Below are 25,686 nucleotides of genomic sequence, written 5' to 3'. Positions count from 1 at the left end.
CATTTTTTACCATGATGGTGACTGAGCACTGGCACAAGATGCCCAGGGAGGTTGTGGAGACTCCATCCTTGGAGATACTCAAAAGCTGTCTAGACATGGTCCTAGGCACCTTGGTCTAGGTCACCAAGTTTAAGCAGGAGAAGTTAGACCAAAGGTCCCTTCCAACTTCAAACAATCTTTGGTTCTGTGAACGTTTACTGGATTTCATTAACGTTTCTTAAAAACCCATTGTTGACTGTTCTGGACTATGTGTATGTTAGATGAGACTTGTGTTATTAGTTCCCATATGAGACTGGTGAGATGTGATTCCATGCTACCATCCTTACCATCCTCAGCCCCCCACCCCACCCCCAAGTTAGAGGTGGAATGCTCAGGGGAATGAATTGCTATGACTATATGGTAAGTTTATGGCCTACTCATACCTAAAAAATTGTGCTGTGTCACTCTACACATACTGCAGGGAACATCTGGCTCAAATACAGGCCAGGGAGGTTTCTGTTTAACGGGCTCTTGGGTGTTCTGCAGCCTTTCTGGTCTCTGCTCTGCTGCAGCTACACCGCTCTCAGTACTTGGGCCAGTAGTTTAAAGCAAGCCTGAAGCTTTTGAATATAAAGGATCCTCTTGCAGAGAATGTTGCATACAAATGCTTTCACGTTTGTTTTCTTCTCTGCAGATATAAAAGCTCAAAGATCATCAGTGAAAAGGCTGTGTGACTCTGATATTTCTAAGGTCATAAAATGCATGGAACATGCCCTGATAGCAAAGTACCCCAGGACACGATACGGAGCTGGATGGGATGCAAAGTTCTTTTGGCTGTTTCTCTCCTATGCCCCAAGCTGTTTATCTGACATGCTCCTGCGTATGACATTTCCAGCTCCAGCAGTTAATGGGAGATCAGTTCCTGGAGTTCTAATTAACATTTAGTATTGAACATGTATCAGCTATTTGGGAATAAATATTAATCTTGTTAAAACCAGATGCCATGTTCTTTACCATTTACTAGACTGCTTAAATTCCTTTCAGAAGATATTTTCTCCACCCCATGTCCCTTTCGCCTCCTTACCTGGAATTTCCGAGTTTGCAGATAGACTTGTAAATTCAGCATGGTTCTGAAGGTCATTTTTTATGCTCAGAAAAGATCTGCATTCATAAAGCATTCAGCTACAAAGCTAGTTAATACTACTCACCCAATCAAAAATTTTTAATCACTAAAAGAATCAGCTTTTCAAGTAGACTTCATCAACATACAGGTTGCTGGTGAACTTGAAATAAAACAATGGCCTTTCAGAACATACACATGTGCCTTACAGAATGTATTCAGTCATATTTAGTCATCTATTTCCCAGGCTGTTTGCTCAGGATCATATTCAGGAGCTGCTAAAGTTCAGAAGCTTCTGAACACAAGACATGAAACCTTATAATAAAGCACAGCTATTGCGACATATTGCAAAAATTACAATTGCAGTACTTGACCACATCCAATCACCTGCCTATTCAGCTGTGTAGAGTTAAAACACAAGCTATTTTACAGCTATTCAATTACAGGGAAAATCAAAACTACATTGTGCTCTATTACTATAGAGTATCCAAACTTATATTTTAACTTGCTCCATAATACTATTATAGTTTATGAGGAAGATATTAAAAATAATATGCAATCACATTTCTTTTGTCCTCGGTGTACTTTGCAAGTTAAAAGGATGACTATTTCACTCAGTAGATGAAACAGGTCATTAGCATACGGTAAGGCAAATTAATTCAAGTGTACACAAAGTGTGTTCAGAATGGCAAAATGTTAGTTGAGGCTACGGTGCCTCTTGTACACTAATTCTGTCTGCTAAGCTGTTGGCCAGAGACTCACAAACTGGTGTTTCTAGAGATATTAAAACTGAAGGGTAAAAGTTTTATTTGCTAAAGAACTGCAATAGCGATTAATAATTAACGTGCAATTCAATTAGGCTTACAAAAAAATCCCATGTGCAGGTCAGAACTCCAAATGTAAGAAAAGGAGTTTCATCACCCTGTGCATGTGAGAGAGGGTGTATTTGTATACATGTGAGAAAGAGACAGAAAGTGTTCAGGAACCTTTAAGTATTTCATTGATGTTCTGTTCTCTGATAAACAGCTTCAAGAATAAATTTGTGTTACTCCATTTCATGATAAATACTTGCAGAGAGATAGTTATCTCTATCTGGCCTGACAGAATGTACATGAAAAAACTTAATGGCAATTTATCAGGCCTAATTGGCAGGTTACAGAGATGTGCTGAAACCTCTCAAAATTACCTTTCTTTGAAGCAGAAAGAGTTCAGAATTCAAGAATCTGAGCAGAGAAAGGGAAATACAATTGAAAAAAAAAGCTAAGATAGAACAAAGTACCCCAAATCAAATTTTATATAATCAGGACACAGTGCAGTATGCAACTGAGCGACAAAGGCTCAGGAAAAGCTTGGGAACACTTCACTATAGGTTATGTTAAGCAACCAGATCTACATACTGCTTACCTATAAAGTATCCCTGAGATGATAATTATATGGGGGAAAAAGAAATCTCTGATACATGGCTGAGGTGTTAGCAGTTTTCTGCAAAACCAGTTCCAAATCTTTCTGTTGATAAAGACTATTCACAAAGTGATGCTTTTTCTTGTGGTACGCAACTGGAGGCGAGTCTTGTTGAAATGTCAGTCCTGTCTTCTCTCTTGAAAAAGCATTGTGAGCTCTTTCTTTAAGAACAGCAATTTGCCTTTTAAATAAATCCTTTCTCATAGCCTTACAGATGTGTATGCTGTGTCCTGGATTCTAAGGAACTTCCTACACTAAAGCACTCAAATATGAAAGATAATTCAATTAAGGTTTTAATCACTTATGTCCATGCTACCTTGATACTCAGTCCCTTACGAGTAATAGTTTCCTCTTTCAAGGGCCAGGTGTTTTTAATGGGTTTAGTGAGGCAGCTTTCACACTTAGAGTGATAATGATGTCAGTGATTTTATATCAAGAACTTCAGACAGTTGCGCGAAGCAGTAAGCACTACTCGTATTTTACTTTATCTACAGCACTGATGTTGTCATCTCAGAGTGCACGTAAGTCTCCACAACTGAAAAAAGTACATAGTCTTGACAGAAATTATGGCTTAAGGATGTGATAAAAGAATACATTTATTAGATTTATTCAGCAGCTTCATTTTCCAGTTGTCTTTTCTAATCAAAGTAAGTTACAAATTAATTATAAGCATTCTAATTAGAAATAGTATATATTTTCAGAAGTTGGATATGAAACAATCAAATAGCAGAAGTCTCAATGATTATAAATTTAGGAATCTTTAAATTATGAGTAGCTAGCCAGGAATGCTGAATAACATGTTCCTTCAGTCGTACTTAGCGTTTCCTCAAATGGCTCATGTTGTGGAAACTACCCTGGCTAATTAATAGAACAGCCAGTAAAATGTGCAGTATATTCTGATGAAAGCTTATAGAAATAACCAGATAACTAACAAAGACTGCATTAGTAGAAATTGTTTCCCTTTCTATTAATGTCCACATCAGGAAATAAATAGTCAATAAAATTAAATTTTCACATTAAAAAAACCTGAATAATTTCTTAAATGAACCAATATCTTCTGTATTTTGCTGTTTGGAAATACGTTGTTACAGAAGTTTAGCTATTTCATTTCACAGTACAAATTACTTCCAAAGACTCCAGCCAAGAACAGAGCTATTCCACTGACAAGCAGGAGAAAATCTCATTAAATTAAGTACTTGTGGCGCTAAAATCTAAATATATCAGAACTTTTTAAGAACACTATTAATGGAATGGTGTTAATTGGAACCTAGAGGAAAAGTACATTTTATGGACTCAGAGGAAATTATTTTATCTCAGGCAGTTAAAATATTGTAAGAACAACATTTTGCACAGCATAATGATGCTGCGTTGACTCTTCCATCTTTTGTTTAACACAAGATGGACAGAGAGACCCATTTTTACATACAGTAGTATATAAAATAGGTTGTAAAGATGCCCAGAACACCAGCAGAAGTTTTAAAAGGTGCTGTTATAAATATATTCTCTAAAGAACCTGTAAATCAGTAATGTTCCTATATTTGCCTTGTTTGGTTTTTTTTTAGTTTAAGCATTTGTATCATGAATTTATCCGTAAAGATACAACCAGTTCCATACAGATTTCTACTAGCAACGTCACTGAACAAGATAATATTTCAAAAATTTACAAATGTACAATATATTTATAACATTACTTTCAGACGGTGTCAGTGCAAAGATATACATATAGTACATCACGATAATTGTTCATAAAAATAGAAATTGGCATTTGTCAAAAAACAAGGCATAGTTTCAACATACATCTCCAGCCATTGGCTAAGTGATGTATGTATTTTATAAAGCATTTGAATGTGAACCTTACTCTTCTGTTTATAAAAAATATATGTGCAAATGGATGTGTCTAATTTTCCCTAAATCCCTGTAGTTATACCACAGAGTCCTCTTTAACAAGATTGGCGGTGTCTTTAAATGTATCCTCTGTTGCTGTATAAGCTAATGGTTGGTCTCTCTTCAGAGTAATCTTGGGAGGCGGTGAAGGAGAAGGGGTAGGGACATTTTCTGTGTCCTGTTGCTTTTCCTTTTCCATCTGAAACAATAACCACAACATCTAATGTACAAAACATCCGACCTTAACTTTCGAAATGTAAATAAATATCCAAGTATTTTGCTGAAGTCAAGTGTCATGATATAAATTATTTCTCCAAATCACCACCTGTAACAAAATTATATGCCAATTTCACCTCAGATGGTACAGCTGCAAACTCAGTCCACACACTAGGATTTCTATTTTAGTGCTTAATGTCAGGAGTCTCTTGACACGTCTACATGAATGTAGATAACATGGCACTTACACTGTTTGTAAATAATCACATTCATTAGTGTTGGGGAAATTAATCCCTAGCTTCCCAAACTCACTTTACTCAAGCCTTAGAAACCTAAATTCTTGACAAAAGGCACCCAGTTTTAGTCCCATGACTCTGCAACTGAGCTTCTGAAGTTGCCTAGGCCATGTGGAAATTTTAAACTGTAGGATGAAAAGGGCTGGAACTACTGGCTCAAGTCAGCAGAACTCCAAATTTTCACACCCAAGCCAGGGGAGGATTCCTTCCGGACCCATACCACCCACTGGCACACCATCTTTAAAGAAATGTCGGGTGAAAACAAAACAGGGTTGGTATGGAAACAGGCCTGCAGTATGCAGAGCTACTGGATTTTTGTGCAGTGCTGAAAGCCAGGACACTTTGCTGCTAGTGCAGCACTTACGCTGGATGCCTGAGCTGTGCCCGAACGCACCAGCAAGCTGAAACCAGCACCTGAGATCCCTGCGCAGGAGCAGCCCCACCGCTTGGGCTGGGCAAGCAGAGATGGGGGCAGTGCAGTTGTGGTGCCTGAGCTGGATGCCTTTTTTTGCTGAACACCTCATTCTTCTTGAAACTTCTTAACTTTGCCCAAAACAACTTCGGTCCTACCTTGACCTAGGCTAGAATTTTTGTGCTGCTTCACTTAACAGCAGAATTTACCCATAATCTTCATCCTATGAAAGCAAGAACATAGTCCAGCAGTATATTAGCTAAAAAACATAACTATAAAATATTAAGCAATACCTCTGCATATATTGGGTTTTCAAAATTTGTGTTTTGTTTCATTTTTCTCTTGAAGAAACTCCACTTTGATTCCTGAAACATAAAAATTATTAGAAATTTACATATTTTTCTCACAACTTCTCTGGAAACTGTCATCACTGATGTTGGATTGTTGTATTTCACTTGTGCTGACTGCTAACTCAGTGATTTCAGATGGATGGTCCTACATTATCGTGTTGCAATTCTAATCATGACCCAACTTTCTTTTCTGCTAGATAACCAGCTATGGTTATTTTACCTAAAGCAGTATTCATGAGGCTAGGCCAAAAGGCAATAAATTAAGTCAAGGAAACCTACTGTTTCAGACAAATAGGTCAAAGAAGAAAAAAAATGAAAAGAACACAATTACTGAGGGACATGAAACTACAATAACAGGTTGCCAGAGCTGCCATTTCAAAGCCCATCAGTGTGAAAATTTTAACGTGAAAATAGTCCTGTAAACAAGCCACCGTCAGCTCATTCAGACAGCTTTTAAGACATAAAAACGTATCTTCCATGAATCATGAATTATCTAGATGAGGTGATACTTTGATCTTGACTGTTAAAATGTCCTCCCAGAATACACAGAACAAGTGTCTTAAATATCCTTATTAGCACTTATAAATACAGATAAAATTACAAATAAGTGTGGAAAAAAATTAGAACAGTACATCGACTCAACGTCTTGTTTCAATTTCCCATACCTAGGTTTTCACTGTTTTAAACCAAAACCTATTTTTTCTTGAGTTTTCTTTCTGTATTTTACAAGCCAAAATAAAAAGAAAACCATATTTTGCTGCTTCTATCAAAGTGTAATTCATTAGGGATTTACAAATCATTATTAAAAGTCTGAAGTAAAGCCGTAGTTCATAGAATCATAGAATGGCCCAGGCTGGAAGGGGCATTAGAGATCATTTAATCCAACCTCCCTGTCATGGGCAGGGACGCCACCTCTCGACTAGATCAGGCAAGACGTGTGGGGACCGAACAGGAATCGAACCTGCGGCCTTGGTGTTATCAGCACCATGCTCAACCACCTGAGCTAACCGGCCCCCAAGCTCTAATAATTTCTGCTAGGGAACAATGATAATTTAGATTAGTTGCATTACAATTTTCAGATTAGTCTCTGCTCTCAAAACGAAGCGCAACAAACAGTGAAAGAAAACTCTCTGGTCCAATCTATTAACTTGAAAACAAATGACTGGACCTGGAAGAAGAGGGGTTTTAATCCAAACTGATCCTTACTGTGTCCTCTGGGCAATTCTATATTTGTGCTGTTTTTCCCTTATCAAACTGTTTCTGATCACCTCTTGCAGATCTTGTGAACAGGATGCAGTCAATTGGACTTGATGCAAGTTATGCGCCAACTCCATGGCATTATTTAAAGAGAACTGAAACTATGCTGCAGCTTCCCTAACAATTCAATTTCCCTGATTTGGAGCCTTCCAATACCTGAAGGGAACCTACAGGAGGTCTGGAGAGGAACTTTTTTTACAAGAGAATCCAGTGATAGGACAAAGGGAAATGGATTTAAATTGAAGGAGAAGAGGTTTAGACTGGATCTTGGGAAGAAATTCTTCAGTACGAGGGTGGCAAGACTCTGGAACAGATTGCCCAGAGTGGTTGTGGATGCTTCCTCCCTGGAGATGTTCAGGTCAGGTTGGATGAGGCCTTGAGCAACCTGGTCTAGTTAAGGGCATCCCTGCCCGTGGCAGGGAGGTTGGATTAGATGATTTCTAAGGTCCCTTCCAACCTAAGACATTCTATGATCCTATGAAAATAAACAAAGCAGCCTTAGAGCATTTCTGTGTCCTACCTGAGGTGCATCTGTACTCTGAGGGGGTTCCTTCGAACCAGCAGATATCACAGAGGCATACACAGGATTTTCAAAATTTTCGTTTTCCTCACTACCAGCTGCTGCTACCTGTAAAAGAAAGAAAATCAATGTTCTTCAAAGAAGAAAAGGCCATAAAGGAAAATGGAAAGTGAAAGTCAAGCTAAGCATCTCTTACATGCGTTGGCTGAGCGACTGTAACTACACTGGCTGTGCTGGCTCCACCATCTCTGGTTGCATACATTGGATTTTCAAATGTGATTGGCTGCTTCCCTGACTCCACTGCAAAGTTTTCATTCTATGAAGGAAAAAAACCAAAAACCAAACAACTGCAGTGCAATAAACAGCTTCATACTCCGAGGAATTATAGTCCAGTTCTTCATCTCAGGGAACAATGAATATTTACTTTCATATAGGCTTAGGCAAAATCTAGCATCTGGTAGAACTCGAATGTTACTTTACCATCCATTATTTTACTCCCTGACTTAGCAGCCTAGTCCACTGATTGTTCCAATATTACACCAATTCCAAGTTGAACAAAAAAACCGCCACATTTTAATAATTGACTCACAGTATTTTGCTATGAGGAAAGATGACTCTCACAAATCACACCTTCAAGAGGAAAGAGATATCAAAGGAAGCATAATCCCAAAATAAATATTTCATTGCAGAGACTTCAAAATGACATACAAATTAGTAAGCACTATCTGACATAAAAAAGGATGGGATTCATTCATTTTGTCCCAGCAGGACAAAGCAGTTAATTTTATCCCCTTAGTTAAAACACATGAATTATGTCAGAAATGTCTAAGAGTTTTTAGCATATCTCTTATTATAAATCCATACTTTGTCCATGCATGAAGACCACTGTGTGAATAGCAGCTGCCTCACATATATTGTGCCAAACCCTGAGCTGCAGCTGCAGTGTTTGCAGCAGGTGGGCAAAGGTGCCAAAAACTTCTTAAGAAAATATTTGGTGCACATAAGTACAGCCACCTGGGGTAGCCACTAAGCATCACAGGTAGGAGAGTAATGAAAGCAACAGCTCCCCCTGACTTGCTTGCCCTGCTCCTTGGCACAACTCCATCAAAGGAATAGTGAGGAATAACATGGGAAGAGAGCCCATCGGCTAGTTCTTTAAACCTGCCTCAGCCACACTGAAAAATATCCCTCTAACACCTTCTCATGCATATGTGATATTAGAATTGCTACCGTAAGCCAAACCCTTTGAGTTCTTTGCCAGTGAACTATGCAATTTGTTGTTCATACTCTGAATATAGAGGGAGAATTAATGCCACTTAAGTAGAAATAGCCTGTAGCTAGACTTGTTCTTAGCAATGTAAAAACTGCATCAGTTGGACTTCAGCATGTCAATACCAGGCCAGAAAACTGAACGTACCATGACGTTTCTCATGCATGAAAAAGATTTGAGATAATATTCAAGCCTAGAGCTACTTTTTCAGTATTTACTGAAATCTTCATATGGTGGTTTCATTACACAAGCTGCCTAGTTTTAACAGAGTGGGTTTCTTAATCTAGAAAAAGTCACATACATATATTATAAGCTTATCTTTCCTAGCTGTTTCATTTCATATTAGTTTACTCTCAGTTAAGTCTAATTTACCTCTGACTTTAAAAGTTTAGAGAGTTGCCAGCATAGACTTTGCAACATGTGCTTATTATTCAAACATATCTCTGATCTGTTTCTGATAAGTAAAAAACTTTTGTACTTTGTATTTCTTATGGTGAATAGGGGAATATTTTTTCCATGGAAAAACTACCCAGTATAGGAAACACAATGACGCGCTCTTTCTCAGGTGTGCATAACAAAACACGGACGAAGTAGAGTTGCCCTTTACGATGTCCCCAAAACTATTAAACATGATTTGTTGAAACTTACTAAATTATATTACTAATTGTAATTTATTGTGCATAGTAGTGTGCCCTGTGGTTAGGCCTTAATTTTCCCTCTGAAGTTTCTAACATACAGTCTGGATTTGAAAACTACACATTTGAACCTGTTCTAATGAACACAAAGGCCCCCCAAAAATTCCTTGCTATAATATTTTCATTTGCCTATTCATTGCCCATATATTCCACGAACATGCTGAAATAGGAAAGCAAGTAATCAATTTCTATTGTATACATCGTGAGAAAAGTCACATTATTTTGAAGAATAGCCTACATTTGTCTTTGCCTTCACTTCAGAAAAATCTATTTCAGGAAATTAACAATCAATGTTCACCTCTTTTTCTAGAACACATTTATCATCTCATTATCTTTCTTACGTGAAAGACTTTTCTCTATCAACCTAAAATGACGTTAAAAGAACACAATTTAAAGAAATTTCAGAACTAAACCTTACCATTTGCATTGCTCTGTCTATAGCAGAATCTCCTCCAAAGCCAGAGACTCCTATGTCCATACTCACATCTGTTCCAGATCGGAAAGTTACCCCATTGCTATTTTCAGTAGATTTTACAAGACTGCTTAAACTGAAAAAAACCAAACAAACCAAACAATAAAAAAAACATGAGACAGAGAGAGAGCGCTTATGATACAAATTTTTCTAGTTGTTCTTCCAAGAATAATCATCACTTGGAATTTTTGCTGACTCTAAACAAGCTAGCAATGACACCAGTGTAGTACCACCGCACTGTCTTTAACCTGAGTTAGCCCATTCAGAATTATCCCAACTATCTTTATGTCTACAGGAGCACACATTGAATAAACTCAGTGAATTAGAATTTACCTACATTTTGACTACTCTTACTTCAGTGTTCATTTACAGACAGATCATAGAATCATTGAACTATTTAGGTTGGAAAAGACCTTTAAGACAAGCGAGTCCAACCATTAACCTAGCGCTGCCAAGTCCACCGCTAAACCATGTCCCTAAGCACCATATCTACACATCTTTTAAATACCTCAACCCCCTCCCTGGGCAGCCTGTTCCAGTGCTTAACAAGCCTTTTGGTGAGAAAAAAAAATCATAATATCCCATCTAAACCTCCCCTGGCACAACTTGATCCCACTTCCTCTTGTCCTATCACTTGTTACTTGGGAGAAGGGACTGACCCCCACCACCCTGCAACCTCCTTTCAGGCAGTTGTAGGGAGAGAGAACGTCTCCTCCAAGCCTTCTTTTCTCTAGGCTAAACAACCCCAGTTCCCTCAGCTGCTCCTCATGACATGCATAAAATGCATGAATCCACTCAGTTATTCATATTCATTCCAACCAATTTTTAAAAAACAGCAACTGAAATGGCATACTAATTTGCAGACATAATTCCAACAACTACATTAAAGATGTTTATACATGCAAATCATGAAGATACCTACAGGCTCCTGTTTTCATAGAAGCCACTGTTCAATCTGTGTATAGATTTACAGCAGCCGCAAGTACATATTAGATTTGCATGAGAAATACTGGAAATGGGCTGAAAGAACACTGTTAGCTCAAAATAATAGGAGCAGTGAAACAGAGTAGTGAGTAGCCAAACACAGGACTTCCACGTAGAGCTCTGAGCATGCATCTCCTCAACTAGATCAGGCAACACATGTAGAAGAGTTTTACAATAGTTCTTTGTTACAAAATAATCATCAGCTATGATGCTAAGATGCTTTGCTTGGAATCAAAAATCCACTGGAATTGCTGCACCACTGCACTCCCCATATTCCAACAGAACGGACACACAGCCAACGAAATGGATTTTCCAGAAATACTCGGGAACAAACATACATTTTCAGTACACAGACATTCCGGCTCCGAAAGCCTTCAAAACATACCTTGGCAGTTTGGGAAGTGCTGGTAAAAGGGAGCCTGTTCGTCTGTAGTTAAAGAAGCCTCCAACTGCTAACACTCCAATTATGATGATTAGTATGACTGTCAGCAACACTGCTACTGCTGCTATCAAAGACAGAAGAATAAACAAACATTCAAGCAAGCGCAGTTCAGTGTAAAAAAGAGCCCAAAGAATTATAAGCTTGACCCTAAACAGGGGTTATAGTGAGGTGTTACGCATTCTTTAGCTCAAAATAACAAGTGTAACATATAGTTGAAGCTTACTTGTTCCAGGAGGCACTCCCTTTGACAATCCTATTTCACAGTAATTCCCAGTGTAGCCATAAGAACACCTGTAAATATAAGAAGGACATCTGACTGAATGGCTTTTATTAAGTCTAGGACCTCAACTTTATTATTATATTCTGTAATATTTATCTATATGCCATGAATTTTAACTCCATGCTCTGTAATTATATACTTCACTGACTGTAAATATAGCCTGTCTGATATCTTCATAGAATTAAAAGTGGAAATAAAAGGTGCTGAGTCAGAAAACTAGTCACTGAAGTTGAAATAATTGGTTTCGGCGGAGCATTGGTGGCACCTACTGGCTGTTTCAAGCTACATTTAATAAGCATTATTTCTCCATTGTTGAAATTTTTTAGTAGAGCCTCTTACTAAAATCTTCAGAGGTTTGCCTTTATGGTTTTGGGGAGGGCTTTTCTTTTTTCCCCAAAGTGATACATTTACCTTGCTTTTTCACTAATATTTTGTGTGTATATGTGTTTCTTGTGATTGTTACAAACAGGGTACTGCAGGTGTGCCGCATCTTCTGAAGGACCTCCAACCCATTTCAAAGAGTTTAGTTGCTCTGTGAGACTAAATCAGCACAATCTGACCCAAGACAACCCTAACTGCATTCTGACTTACTTGCATTTCGGAAGATCGCTTTCATCTAGATAGCACGTTCCTCCATACATGCACCTGCACGCTGGTGGCATTGTGGGAGGGGATTCAATAGCTGCAAAAATCAAAAGCCACATATGAGTTATCAAGCTATAGAGGTTCCGATGTTATTCTAATGCTGAGTCAAGTGAAATGAAAGGGAAAAGTTGAACTATCCTTCAGTAAGAGTTCAGGATATACTGTCAGAAAAGTGTAGTTCACATATTAAAAGCTCTGGATATTAGACATCATTATAGGCCATAAATTAAGGATAGATTTTGAAAAGCCTGTCTTACACTGGTAAGTTAGATCATAATATTTTTGTCATAAAATTTTTATCAGCCAGAGGTAAAGAAAGTCTGTTGCTACAGTGTTTCTTACGGGTAAAACTCCTTTCAAGTAAACGAGATACAAAAAGGGGAAATGTAGAGGTCCTGCATGCTGTGTTTCTCAGTAGCTGCAGTATAGGGAAAGGACCAAATAAATCAAAATGTATGTAAAAAGCTGTATTTGGTCAGTACATCAGTTATGTCAGTCACAGTTCACTTGCTTAAAAAAAATTGCTTAAAGTCAAGATAGAAATCAAAATTCAAAAATGGACACAGGACTGTATATCCTATTTGCCTTGTCCTCCTTTTATGTAAATCAACTTCAGCAAAGAATAACAAATGCAGTGTCCTCAGAGCAATGAAGGGCAATAGCAAATGCAATCAACAGGGTTATTGCTTAAGCAGGTATTGCACACTTCCATTCACTATTGCATCATATTACTACCTCCTCTTTCTGCAGCTCACACCATGTGGCAATAGGAAAGAGCACTAACAATTATTAAAGAAAATTTAATTTAGAGATAATGCAGTGTAATAAATAACAAGATTTTCTGTTTTAATGCCCAAAGAAAAGAATTTGGAGAAGATTAACCACAGAAAATATGTCAGACAATGATATAAGGCATAATTTATTGGAAACCTGTTGCAAGGACAAGTACAAGGACATCTGGCTACTACCCACAACACTGTAAGCTAAGAATGCAGACTCTCATCTAGAGAAATATAAATCCTGCTGTGGTATGCTCTTGCTTCCCAGGAAAGGCCGAGCTATTCTATTTTATTTGCACTCCTGGAAGCACTATGGGGAATCTGCTGGAATGCAACAACCAAGCACTAAATTCTAGTGCTTAAAAAGGTTTTCCAGCGTATCTAGAAGTTACCTCTGTTCACACTGTGAGTTCTGTAAGTTTTGTTTCAAGCTGCTATTTGCATTCTGTTACACTGATCAAAGATCACCTTGTACAGATTTGTAAACGTAATTGCAAACCATAATTTGTCAAAAATTATCTAGTTCTGAAAGCAATGCATTTGAAAAAATGAAAATAAAATATTTTGGAATTTCAAAGTGAAAATTAGAAACTGTGACCAATTTTGCAGCTGGGTCTGGACCAGCTGGAGTGACATTCTATATTCATTTTACAAATTGCATGCAAAGAGATTAAATGAAATGCACAAGGTGACCACAAATCAGCGATGACTAAGAATAAAAGCCAGATGTCCTGACTTACCAATATCTAATATAGGAGTTAGGTCATCCCTCCATATTTCTAATTCAGTAATGCATTTGCATTCCTAAAGAAAAGCTTCCTTTGCTTTCATTTCCAGTTTAACAAATTATTCTACCTGCATCACACTCTGTGCTGCTGCCTTCTACGAATCGAGTCCCCTGAGGACAAGCGCAGGTGTACCCTCCTGGTCTCAGCAGGCAGAGGTGGCTGCAGACATCTTTACAAGGATTAGGCACTGAAAAAAAAACAGTGATAAAGGCAGCTGAAGAAGCAATGCGACATATTGCCGAGGTAAGGTGGGGCAATTCCGTAGTCAGTAGTGTATCTCATCAATATCACACACCAAAAATCTAAAGAAGTTTAGATCCATTTTTTAAAACAGCTGGTGCTCAAATATCACATTTAAATCACAACCTTCTCTCTGCCTTCTCTTACATTCCTAAGAGAAAGGCCATGGCTGTTGGGAGCCAGTATAACACCAAGAAGAAACGGAATATCTACAAGCAACATGGAGTTTTCTGATTCTGAAAGTTAAAATATGTTTAAAGAGGGGCATGCCCAACGTTTCGCTGGACATCCTTCCCCGTGAGTAATGTGGACATGTCAAAGCTGAAACAACCCCCTTGGTGGCACTACTAAAAGGCCAGCACTTTGCACATTACCAGGATAAATTGATATTGTGACTGCTACCTCTATGACAACTCCATGATGATGGAGAAGAAGAGAAAGATCAGGGTCATAACTTAGAACTAAGAGACTCTAAAGAGCAGTGTGTGGTATTCAACTGTTGATTTCACTGTGGGTGTGCAAAAAATACTTGACACCCTCTAATCCATTTTTAGGTTTTCAGAAATTAATATTATCACACACTGATAGATGTACTATCAGAAGATTGTTGAGCCCCTGGAAGACACCATACCAATTTCAATCTCATAGCAAGGAACAGCTCACCAGGATGTTGATTACCTACCCGACTGATTGTATCTGTGCTCGTGATAGATGCGCACTTGAGTAAGCCATGGATTTACAGTCAGTACTTTAACTTTTTCTCCATTTCCAAATTTATCTTTCTTCCAGACTTCTCCTCGTTCTTTAGCTACCCAATATAAATGGCCTTCAAAGACATCAAGGCTGTATGGACTGCCTACTACTCACAGGAACCAAACACAAGAGATTATCAGCAAGCAAATCTTTAGCAGGAGCAATAAAACTGCTGTTCCTCTTTGCCTTAACTTTATCATCTAATTCTGTCACTTTAAGACATTTGCAGCTCTGTATATAGCCTGACCATATACATATGTGCCTGACCAATTCAGGTCACTGTACCTGCAGACTGCTTAATAACAGACACAAAAAACCCCCAAGAATCCAATTTTCCATATTGTCCCCTATTTGGGTCATGTAAACTACCCTCAGGGAATCTACTAGGCACCATGAGCTGTGAACCTAGTGTGCCATTTATCCCTATATAAAGGAGGAGAAGACACTACTAAGACTTACTCTTTGAAAAGCTTCCAAAAGTAGCCCCACTTGTGAAGCCCAAGTTCTTGTTCATATACATCTTGGTTAGTATTACCTTAATTGCATAATAAGTTCTTACCTCCATGTAATACTATGGTTCTGTCTGTCCCATCAGGTCTCATGGATTCAATAATATTTTCTTTAGAATCGCTCCAATAGATCCTGTCATTGTTCAAATAATCAATAGAAAGACCTGTTGGCCAGCCAAGGTCTTCAGAGACCAGAGTTTGCCTTTCTTGTCCATCCATCCAGGCACATTCAATCTTTGGCTGCCTTCCCCAGTCAGTCCAATACATAAGCCTGAAAGGACAGAAACAGAAATTAATACGGTTCAGAATTTGGTCACCATGATTGTCTTCTGGAGCTTCATGGGAAAGGTCAGTTGTGGAACATGGAGCCGTTCAGCAACCTGTTTTGCAGATGTGACCCGGACAGTCACAGAGAATTCACTGAAAGCTTGTTTTGAGTACAGAAGATAAACACCAAAAGAACAATGTTTGCATCTTGTGTCCTGATTTGGAGAGAGAGTGGTTTTAATGACAGTTTCTCACTCTCAGAGGAAGAAAAATGCCCGTGAACACTGAACATCCGTGAGTTATGACAAAGCTGCAGCGCCCAGAGACTTCAGGAAGCCGTGCTGCTCGACTCCAGCTGAGAGAAGCCCATATTGTGGTATCTAGTGATCCATCAAATAACACAAGATGTAGGGAGCACAGCTGTTGCATGTACCAGCACATTTACATTGCTTGCCACTGGGAAGGAGGCTATGTCTGTATTGCTTGGAGCTGGTACAAAGACATTCCCATGTATTATCCTACTTCAGGAGTAACAGGAATTTGCTACGGCACACAATACTGTAGAAAAGAGATTTTTATTTTACCTACCTGGTGGTGTCACCAACACAAGTACCAATGAAATCTAATCCTAAAGTATTTTCCCATGCACACAAATTTCCTAACATGAGTAAGAAGAAACTCCAGAAAGCACTCCCCATGTCTTTTCTGTAAAGCTCATTGTTGTGGGGGTTTTTGGTATTGAGTAGCATTGAAAATCACAGAATCGTTGGAGTTGAAAGGGATCCCTAGAGATCACCTAGGCCACTCTCCCACTGAAGCAGGATTGCCTAGAGCACATTACAGATAATTCTGGGAAGTCCTGTAGTACTTACCCACGTTTTGGATTGACAGCAATAGCTGCTGGCTGATCCAGTAGAGAAAAGATAAGCCATTTTCTGTATCGTCCATCTAATTTTGCCACTTCTATGCGATTAGTCCCTGCATCAGTCCAGTAAAGATGTCTGAATTACATAAAACACAAAACATTCAAAAAGTAAATAGTTAATGCATGGGAGAGGAATATTAAAAAAATAATAATAATAAACCCAAAGGAAATCAATATAACAAAGCTGCATTGATTAAATGTGAACTTTTTCAGTCTGGAACATACAGACCCTAAATACAGGTAGGTTTTGCAAATGTGATCTATCAGCTCACTAGTTTTCTCCCCTGACAAAGTTTCTGCAGCTGTCTCCACTCTGTGACAACTAATCTTCATTAAAGGGCTACAGAGAATTTTCATTGTTACTTTTAAGCAGCAGAGTTGGCTAATGAGCATCTACAAAGATTCAGTTTTCCAGGAGACAATGAGGTTTATTACAAATAAAAATTTGTTTACCATGTAAGTTATACGGTAACTCTGAAGGTATCCTGCTTATTAGTCCACAGCTCCTCTCTAGACTTTTGTTTTCAGACACAGAAGTTAATGAATAAATTATTACCAAACCAGATGCAAATGCTTTTAGTCCTTATAAGCAGGGCAAATGGTCTACACTTCTTTCAATTTTGCTTATTTTTATAATTTTTTTGTTGACCTTAGATGATAAACGTGCTCATTATTATGTACTCACTAATCACACCGTGCATCCTGAAGGAATAAATTAGAATTGTCTTGGGAATGTGAGAAAATACTGTAATTCCTATTCTGCAGGTGGGCAGAAGGATTGTCTCAAACAATGTGCATCAGGTTTATATAACGTGCAGACACTTCACATTTCAACATTGTCCCAGAATCAGTGTAACACTGTTTGAAGTGCTGACGGTGCTAACCTCACCACAATGATGGTACATACCCCTTACCCTTGCTCTCACGACCATACAGATTTTTGTATAGAAATTCAGACATTCCCTCAAGATCATACAAAGTACTGCTGTGCTTGTCCACCGCATTCTTTAACAGTTATAATGCAAATAAGAAATTACACCCAAACTCCGAAAAGTCACACCCAACTTTCTCCCAGCTCCTTTGCAAGGGAGGGAAAATAAGCCATGATCTCATGATTTCTAGGATTAAGTTAAAAATTTCCAATGTTTTAACCTAAAAAAAATCCACAGCCAACAAGTAGGAGTAAAAACCTTTTTCTGAGAAAACACATAAGTTAATCAAACTTCAGAGATGCTTCTGCTTTGAGATTAGCTCATACAGCACAGGGCAGGTAAGAAAGGAGCAAAGATACAAATTACATTATGGATTGGGGAGGTCTCCTTCTAGCAGCAGTGAAAACTTGCTCCCTTGAGCTTACCTGAGTTCTTGAAGAAGAACCTATCTGCCATGAAGGTCAGTGTATATCACTATACTGACACACAACTGATCTGCCAGTTCTGGAGTAACGCAAGTTCCCTCAGAGAATACAAAACGCAGTCAGCAACATTCATTTAATCTGTTAATCTGCTGTCTGTGCAAACAGTACATTCTTCTGAGCTACCTTGAGACTGGATATTTTCAGAGACAGTTCTTAAGGAAGAAAAAAGTGGATTTCGCACGGCCTCGTCAGACCCTTGACACATTCAATGTACAGCATTTTTCTAGCTTTTCTGTGCACTTACCTTCCAACCCAGTCAACAGCTAACCCGTCAGGATTAACTATGTACTTGAGATTCAAGTCAACTTCCTTTGTAGGATTGTTCCTACTGCTGTCAAATGTGGGCAGATAAGCACGTTTGATGGCTCCAAACTCAGAACCCTGTCCCAGAATGCTGAAGTACACAATACCTTCAAAAAAAATGACATATTTTTAAGGTCTAGTTATTCCATATGCTTGGAAAATCCTAATCTTTGAGGGTTGTATGTGAAGACACCAGACTCCTTTATTTATGAGTAACACAGAGCCATCTGCTCACTACAATTACATTATGTCAGCGTGCAATTTTTTAATGCATTCGTCATAGGTAAGATGTCCATCTAAAATAATCTCGATCTAAATTATCAAGAAATATTTATCTATCACATTTTTCAAGAGTGGAGGGTCTTAGCTCTGAAACCTTTACAAATTGTTTTGAGGGTAGTTTAGATTCTTATGACCCTACAGCCCAGGACAGTGGCCCTTGAAATAGGGAGAAGCAGGTAAGCTGATAAAGAGATAAAGATATAAGCCAATATAGGGATCTACTGGACACTCCTGCTTAGTATAAGGATTATTTCTTTCAAGACACGAGCCAGGTTTGGGGACTGGCAGAGGCAGAAGACAGGAAGTAATTCATTTATAGCAATCCTCCATTATGGCATAATCCTAAAGAGTCACAATTACACAGCTGAACTCACACCAAAACAAAATCAAAAAACAGAACAAAACCTACCTAAACTACACCAAAGCACTAAAAGGAACAACACTGAAGATGAGTAGAGGGGAGGGACACATTCATCCAAGTCCAAGACCAGTTAATCTGATTTAATTTTGATTTCCAAAGTAAATGGAATATCTATGCTGCAGAAATGCACGTTTTTAAACCAATCATTGCATGGTAGAGTATTAATGTTCTACACATACTCACTCAGGCCTATGCCTTCAGGGTCCCAATCATAGTCCAGAGCTTGGATGCGCTCCTGGTTATCAATATAGTCAGAGTACTGCTCTGAGGAGATATTGTATCTTCGAATTCGCACGTTATCTGGCAGCAGTAACAATGGAGGATTGCCTGGGAAACAATAATGAATTTTACTTTAATGTATTTCTCATTTTAGAGGAAACAGATGAAAGTCACTTCTAGTCAAAACTAAACCAGAGTTTTCACAAGTTCTGCCTGCATAAGAAGCAGAAGGAACAAGGGGCCACTGCTAAATCTTCAGAGCTCTTCACACTTCTTAAGTTTTGCAAAATTTATTATAAACTCTGGAAATGCTTACTGCTCAGGACAGTATTATCCTTTTCAGCACAGATTTTTTGCACTAGTAATCACTAAGAGATAACTCCTTAAAAAATATTAAGATTACAGTGTTGGCATATCACAACCTCACATCTCAAAACCAGAATGCTGCTATACACTCTGCAATTCAGCTCCCCCACTCAAAGTATAGGAAAGTACAAATAAATTTGGTAGTACCTTGAGCCATGACTTGAGTTCTTCTACCTGAAAGTCTTTAAATCCTAAATATCATCCTCCATATTCAGATGGATGTTCTCCTGCCCACAAGTTAATTTGGGGTTAAGCCTCAATACTCTAATGAACTTGACTACAGGGAGTTATCAGTCCCACATGGCTGATTTTGCTGGTGAAAAAAATTAAATTGTCGGCCCTTTGCTAAGGATGAAGTTAATTTGGGAATCATGAACTTAAATCCTAGGCCTTCTTCCAGTAAAGAAGTTCTACATTAATCTCTTCTTCATAAAGCCAATGAGAAATAGCAAGACATCCAGCTGGGAAAGGAAAATCTCACTTAGCAGTTCCCTTGCCAAATAATAATGCTCCATTTCCCGTGAAGTGTCCATTTGAACACAATCCCTTTCCCTCTAAGTCACACCCAACTGTGGGAGAGTAAGTTAAGCGACTATTCTCTAATGACCATACAATTCAGTGTAGCAGTTGACAACATTTCCAATAGGCACAACATTACAGGAAAATGGGAACCTAATATTCTCTGTGTGTTCTGCAGATGCCTACTGATCAGCCTTCAGCAGGCTCAGGCAAAGGAAACCCTCAGTTATGAGTGCTGTGAGCGTACTACAAAAATGGTAGAATTCCGGGCATGCATAGAAGCAGAACTCTGGGCATAGCAAATTTCGTGTTATCAGCTACAGTCATATTATCTTCTATCACTTAGTTGTGAAAACCTTGGATGGTAAGACGCTTCCTGAATAAATCCTATGGAGAAGGGTTTCAATGAATTAGATTTTGACACAGGCACATAAAGAGGCAGCCAGGCAGAAATCCAGGATCAAATGTCCTTTTGTATTTCCACTCTCATGCTCAACAATAAATATTTGCTGAATTAGTCTCCTGGACTGCAAGCCAGGAGATCTCATCTTCTTACATCATTTCTCATATTGCAAATGATTTTATCATTATTACAAATAACCTCCAGCAGCACACAGTTCTGGTCACAGGCATTCTGTTCTGAAGATTTTAGTATTTGACTGGACACACCTTATTTCTATCGTGTAACTCTTAGAGCTGTTAAAATGTAAGTACTTTTCCAAATACAATATTGTTTCTGCCTTTTATATAATACTGCTGCATCATCACTATTTTCTATTTTATTCAGCTCTTTAGTATTATTATTTTATTACTATTACTTTCTGCATAAACTCTGTACCTATTCAATGACTGTGACACACTGTAGTCATTGCACTGAGGTATGACAAAATCCTAATGATTGATGTTGAACATTTGCCAACGTCCGTCTGTTTGTGTGCATGAGTCCATGAACAATGAAAGGCAATCTGTCACCAAACTGCCTTTGATTTGTACCAGTTTAATGACACTTTCTTCTGATGCATTTTTTTGCTGAAAAAAACCTTAAACTTCAGGAACAGGCAACATTAATTTCCTTCTGATGACAATCACCAGATAAGCAGGTTTTTGTCTGCAGAAAATTTCGGGAGAAAGGAGGGCAGACATCCAAATCAAGATCCTGTTTTTTATGTTTACAATTAAAAGCAGAGATGAGCACTTCTATTTCTGATTATAGAACGTGTGGTATACACTGACAGCATTATGTTACAGAATAGTTTGGGTTTCTTTATCCCCTTCCTAAATAAAGAGAAGATTACGTACATTAAGTTGCTATAACTCCATTTGCTCTTTATAGATAGCAATCAATCTTGCTATTAGTTAACATACCATTAGCTGCGCACTGTTTCCCTTGTTGATCGCCCACAGACCTGAAGCCATCTGCACAGAAACATTCGTAGCTTCCTTTGGAATTTTTGCAGTCCTGGGTGCATGTTCCAAAGATCTCACACTCATTGATATCTAGACATAAGTAGAGAAAAGATTCCCAGGGCTTAATCTCTTTCTTCCACATACTGGTCACCTTTACCCCATGAAGTGGTAGGTTTGGTCCTTCCCTACATACTCTAAAAGATCAGCGACCTTTAAGTGATCTTTAACATCAGCATCTGTTATCTAACGGAACTGCTCATCACCCATCTACCGTTTAATGTGTCTTAGCTACAAACTGCTAGTAACTGCATTGTTCCTGCTTATCAGATTGCTTTTCAGAGTGACATTTTTGATCATGTACTTTTGTGTTAAGTCACCAAGGAAAGGCAAAAGATGAGGCATTACTACACTGAGATGCAAGAGCCAAGTCTTCTTGAAATGCTGAAGTAAAGACACCTAGTCCTTCGCAAGGAACCAGACAAGTGGCCTTGAATCGTGTTTAATAAAACCACGCAAACTGTCCACAAAAGCTTGGAGCAACAAACAGAACCGTTCTTGTCAAAACATACTGAAATGGTAACTGTGAAGATACGATATTGCATGACCATGAACAACGGCTTTTGGGTAGACTCTTCACCATATTTTATCCGCATATAACCAGGACAAAATATGGCACAGCAGTCTTCTACTGTAGGCCTGTTCTGGAGGAGACTGTACTCTCATCCTGAAGAACAGGAGAGAGAGTATAATCTTCAGTAAGTTTTATTGAAATAAGAAGAAAAGAAAAAAAGAAGAAAAATAAATAAATTTCTGTCCCTCAGATTGCCATGATATGACAAAACTTATATATAGTAAAGCAAAACCATACACCTAGAGCCACCAAAAGCTTAAAACAAGCCTGAACCGTGGAGCCAGTTCTTAGCTGCATGAAGCCTGCATGTTAGAAAATATGATTCAGCAGCAAAATCTTTCAGGAAGCATCTGCTAAACGTATAAAAATTCTGACAGAATGCGAAATGAGTAATCACATTAGAATGATGAAGTGACAGGTCACTGAACAGTTATCAGTAGGAAGATGTTTAGCAGATTGAAAATACCGTCACAGGAGTTTCTGTTAGTTTCACTGGCCTTGTACCCTGGCCTGCAGGAGCAGATAAAGCCTCCTTCACTCAGGTTGGTACAGTTATGTTCACAGATATTTTCTGCACAAGTTCGCTCTGTTCCAGGATCTGTGAAAAAAAATAATTACAATTATAACCAAAAAATAAACTGATAAGGGGGAGAGGGTGCCATAATTTTGATCATATTGTAACTGAAAATGGTTTTCAAGGAGACAACATTAGTTTTCTTTCCTTTTTTTCTAATTTAAACTCAATTAATGTGCACATTTCTTCTTTAGGGCATAACTAACCAGAAGAGGGTGGTAAACACTTGTCAAGACAGCTGTCAACTTAGAATAACTTCTAAAAGTGAACAAGATCAGTATAAGAGCCATAACCACCAAAGCTCACTTTCCTTAAGAAAAATGGCATTCTACTCTACCACCAATCTGCAGCAACTGCAGAAACTCTTTAAGAGACTTTATTCTAACTCCTACTTTTGCCAAGCTACCTTCTTCTTACCCAGTCTTTTTGTAGTCTCTTCTTTTAAACAAAAAATATTCTCAATTGCTATCATGCATAATGCAGGCTCTACATTATTTATATCTGGAAATCAGAGAGATGACAACAGCTTGTTCACGCTGCACCTAATCTAAAGTCTACTGAAGTCAGTACAGTTCATTGTACATAATGCCCTGCCCTTTAAAATGAGCTTGTAACACAAAACGCAGATCAGGGATAGTAGACACTCTGTAACAGATAATAAAAATTATACTCCTCTCAAAGTACATACAGGATTCTCTTGATTCTGATATACTCTACATACACACAAAGCCCTTTAAGATTCAAATTGTTACATAAGTAGAAAAGATCAATAATATATGTTTATTGACAGAGCATGAGAATGATATACAAATGTACGGCAAAGACATTAAGCTGAGTATCTCCTTTGTACATACACATCACAGTGGTGATTATATTAAGTTTAAACAGCTCAATTTCATACACATGTAGAAGCATAAATTCATTGTACACACATGCACTTAAATATTCTATTTTCTCTAACACAGGTATTTGATGTTGGAAAGGCTACAAACATTACCATCTGATCTGCATACACATCTATTCCCAAACAGCAGAACGCTGACTGCCAGAAGACGTCTGTTTTGCACTGTTTCACATTGTTTTTATATTTCTGTATTTTCATCAAGTCATTGAATTAGGTTATATTACATAAAGACCATTGGGACGGAATGTGAAACAGAGAAACCAGCTGCTTCAGAATGGGCTGCATTCTAGGATTCTGAGTTATTTGAGTTTTGCAAGCATGCTGAATCGTAAATCGCCAGTGCACCATTTGCCATGCTTTCACGTGAAGTCATCAAAGCCTGACAAACTGAAATTGCAAGTACACGCTCATATTATGACTCTGCAGCTGTCCATATATTGATATAAAAAAGTTAAGTATTATAATTTTTTTCCAGATTCCATAAGGAATGCTCTCTCTTGCCGCAAAGTTCAAGCCAAAGCTTTTGCATCCAAACAGATGCTAGTACATTTACAACGCATAGCTAATCTGAGAGGGCCCTCAGCCTGAGGACCGGCTGTCCTCCCAGAATTTTGTGGCCATATCTGTAAATAGGAAAATAGATGCATCTCAATATACTTTTGCTCTTAACAGGGCTAGAGCAACCTATACAAGTTCAGTCTGCCCATGAATAATTGCATACATTTGCCTGCTGCAATTTTAATTGAAATATGTGGATGTTCTTGCTTTCATAATGCAACCAATTTCAAAGCAAGATAAAACACGATCAAGCCCTTTTATATGATGCATAAATACTCTAAGCCTAAAAAGGACTGTTCAGAGAGCTGAATTTCATAGACTCATAGAATCAGTTAGGTTGGAAAAGCCCTTTAAGGTCATCAAGTCCTACTGTAAACCTAACACTGCCAAGGTGCAATAAGCCAGTCCTTAGGTGCCATATCTACATGTCTTTTAAATACCTCAAAAGAAGGAAAACAGGAGATACTGTCATGGCTAATTGGATAATCATAGCACAGGCTAATTAAAAATCAGTACTTCTTAGTATCCTGCTCAAGAAGAAACATATATTTTTATCTGTTCCAGAATATTTTTTCTCAATGTGATCGTAATTTTGTATTCTATTGACATTATTACTTACTGCAGCCCGTTTCATCAAAATGGTCTCCACAGTCATCGTAATTGTCACAAACATAATGTAGAGGAATGCAATTTCCATTACTGCACTTGAATTCTTCAGTTGTACAAGGTCTGGGTGTTGGTTCTCTACCTAGAGTCAAGAAGAGAAACAGTCCTCTGTCCCAGTTCTAGTTATGCAGTACCAAGAGGAGCACATTGCTAATGAGGAAGCTGATGGAATTGGGCAAAAGAAAGGCTAGTGTGACTTTGCAAGTCTATAGTAAAGGCTAAAACTATATCTAGGCCCTCTTATCTTCTAGTCATATCCCCAGGAACTGAAAGAAACCCCTCTATTTTATAAAGACAGAAGGTAAATTCTTGTTAACAGCTGAATGAATTATTTGTAATAGGGCAAATCTACTACTATCCTTTAACAATACTCTTCATATATCTACTGCAGATTTCAAGAGATTATTAAACTATTAGTAAACTATTAAGACTACTGTACAATAAAGCCAGTAAATCATATCATAAAACAACGAAAAATATGATTAAACTTGATAACATAAAAATCAACATAGTCAATGAGAACTGCGTAAGATACCCGAAGTCAGAAACCTACTGAATATTAACAGAACTCCTGCAGGATTTGGGTCTAAATATCAACACTGTTACTATGTGCGTAACAGTGCCACAAATTCAGAAGTACCTATATCTCTATTAAAGTCCCAGCTATCCACTCTATCCTTATTTTATGATACAGTCAAACTCTCTTCTTCCTTATTTTTAGTGGAGTTCATAAGTTGACATAATTTAATTGTTGAACATCCTGGTCCGAGGATTCTGCTCAGTGATTTTTACTTTCCAGTTCTTCTAAAAGGCTGCACTTTCTGCAGTCAGCAGCATGTTTTTGCAGACAGTGTGAGCTACTACCAGTGATAACA

The 25,686-nt window shown here is 38.1% G+C and overlaps 2 protein-coding genes across 2 annotated transcripts in view; one reads left to right on the top strand and one right to left on the bottom strand.

The window, feature by feature from the left end:
- The window catches only part of LOC104278182 (retinol dehydrogenase 7-like), an 8,913-nt gene extending 7,989 nt beyond the window's left edge, over positions 1-924 (top strand). The window contains exon 5 of the mRNA XM_009875083.1: positions 674-924. Coding sequence (XP_009873385.1) covers positions 674-924 — 251 coding nt within the window. The remainder of the gene's footprint in view (positions 1-673) is intronic.
- A 3,557-nt stretch (positions 925-4,481) lies between these two features.
- On the bottom strand, positions 4,482-24,893 carry LOC104278181 (low-density lipoprotein receptor-related protein 2-like; the record flags this gene model as incomplete). Its single annotated transcript, XM_009875082.1, is given in 17 exon segments — positions 4,482-4,643; positions 5,662-5,743; positions 7,488-7,606; positions 7,668-7,811; positions 9,879-10,008; positions 11,302-11,419; positions 11,582-11,649; positions 12,230-12,320; positions 13,918-14,037; positions 14,773-14,949; positions 15,403-15,623; positions 16,492-16,620; positions 18,206-18,371; positions 19,151-19,294; positions 21,437-21,568; positions 22,576-22,707; positions 24,765-24,893. Coding segments are annotated over 17 exon segments (2,264 nt in total), but the record flags the coding sequence as incomplete, so codon positions are not given.
- Positions 24,894-25,686: the final 793 nt, after the last annotated feature.

Source organism: Apaloderma vittatum, unplaced genomic scaffold, assembly GCF_000703405.1.
Source record: "Apaloderma vittatum isolate BGI_N311 unplaced genomic scaffold, ASM70340v1 scaffold7458, whole genome shotgun sequence".
NCBI classification, from domain to species: domain Eukaryota; kingdom Metazoa; phylum Chordata; class Aves; order Trogoniformes; family Trogonidae; genus Apaloderma; species Apaloderma vittatum.
This window is presented reverse-complemented; position numbering and strand designations above follow the sequence as displayed.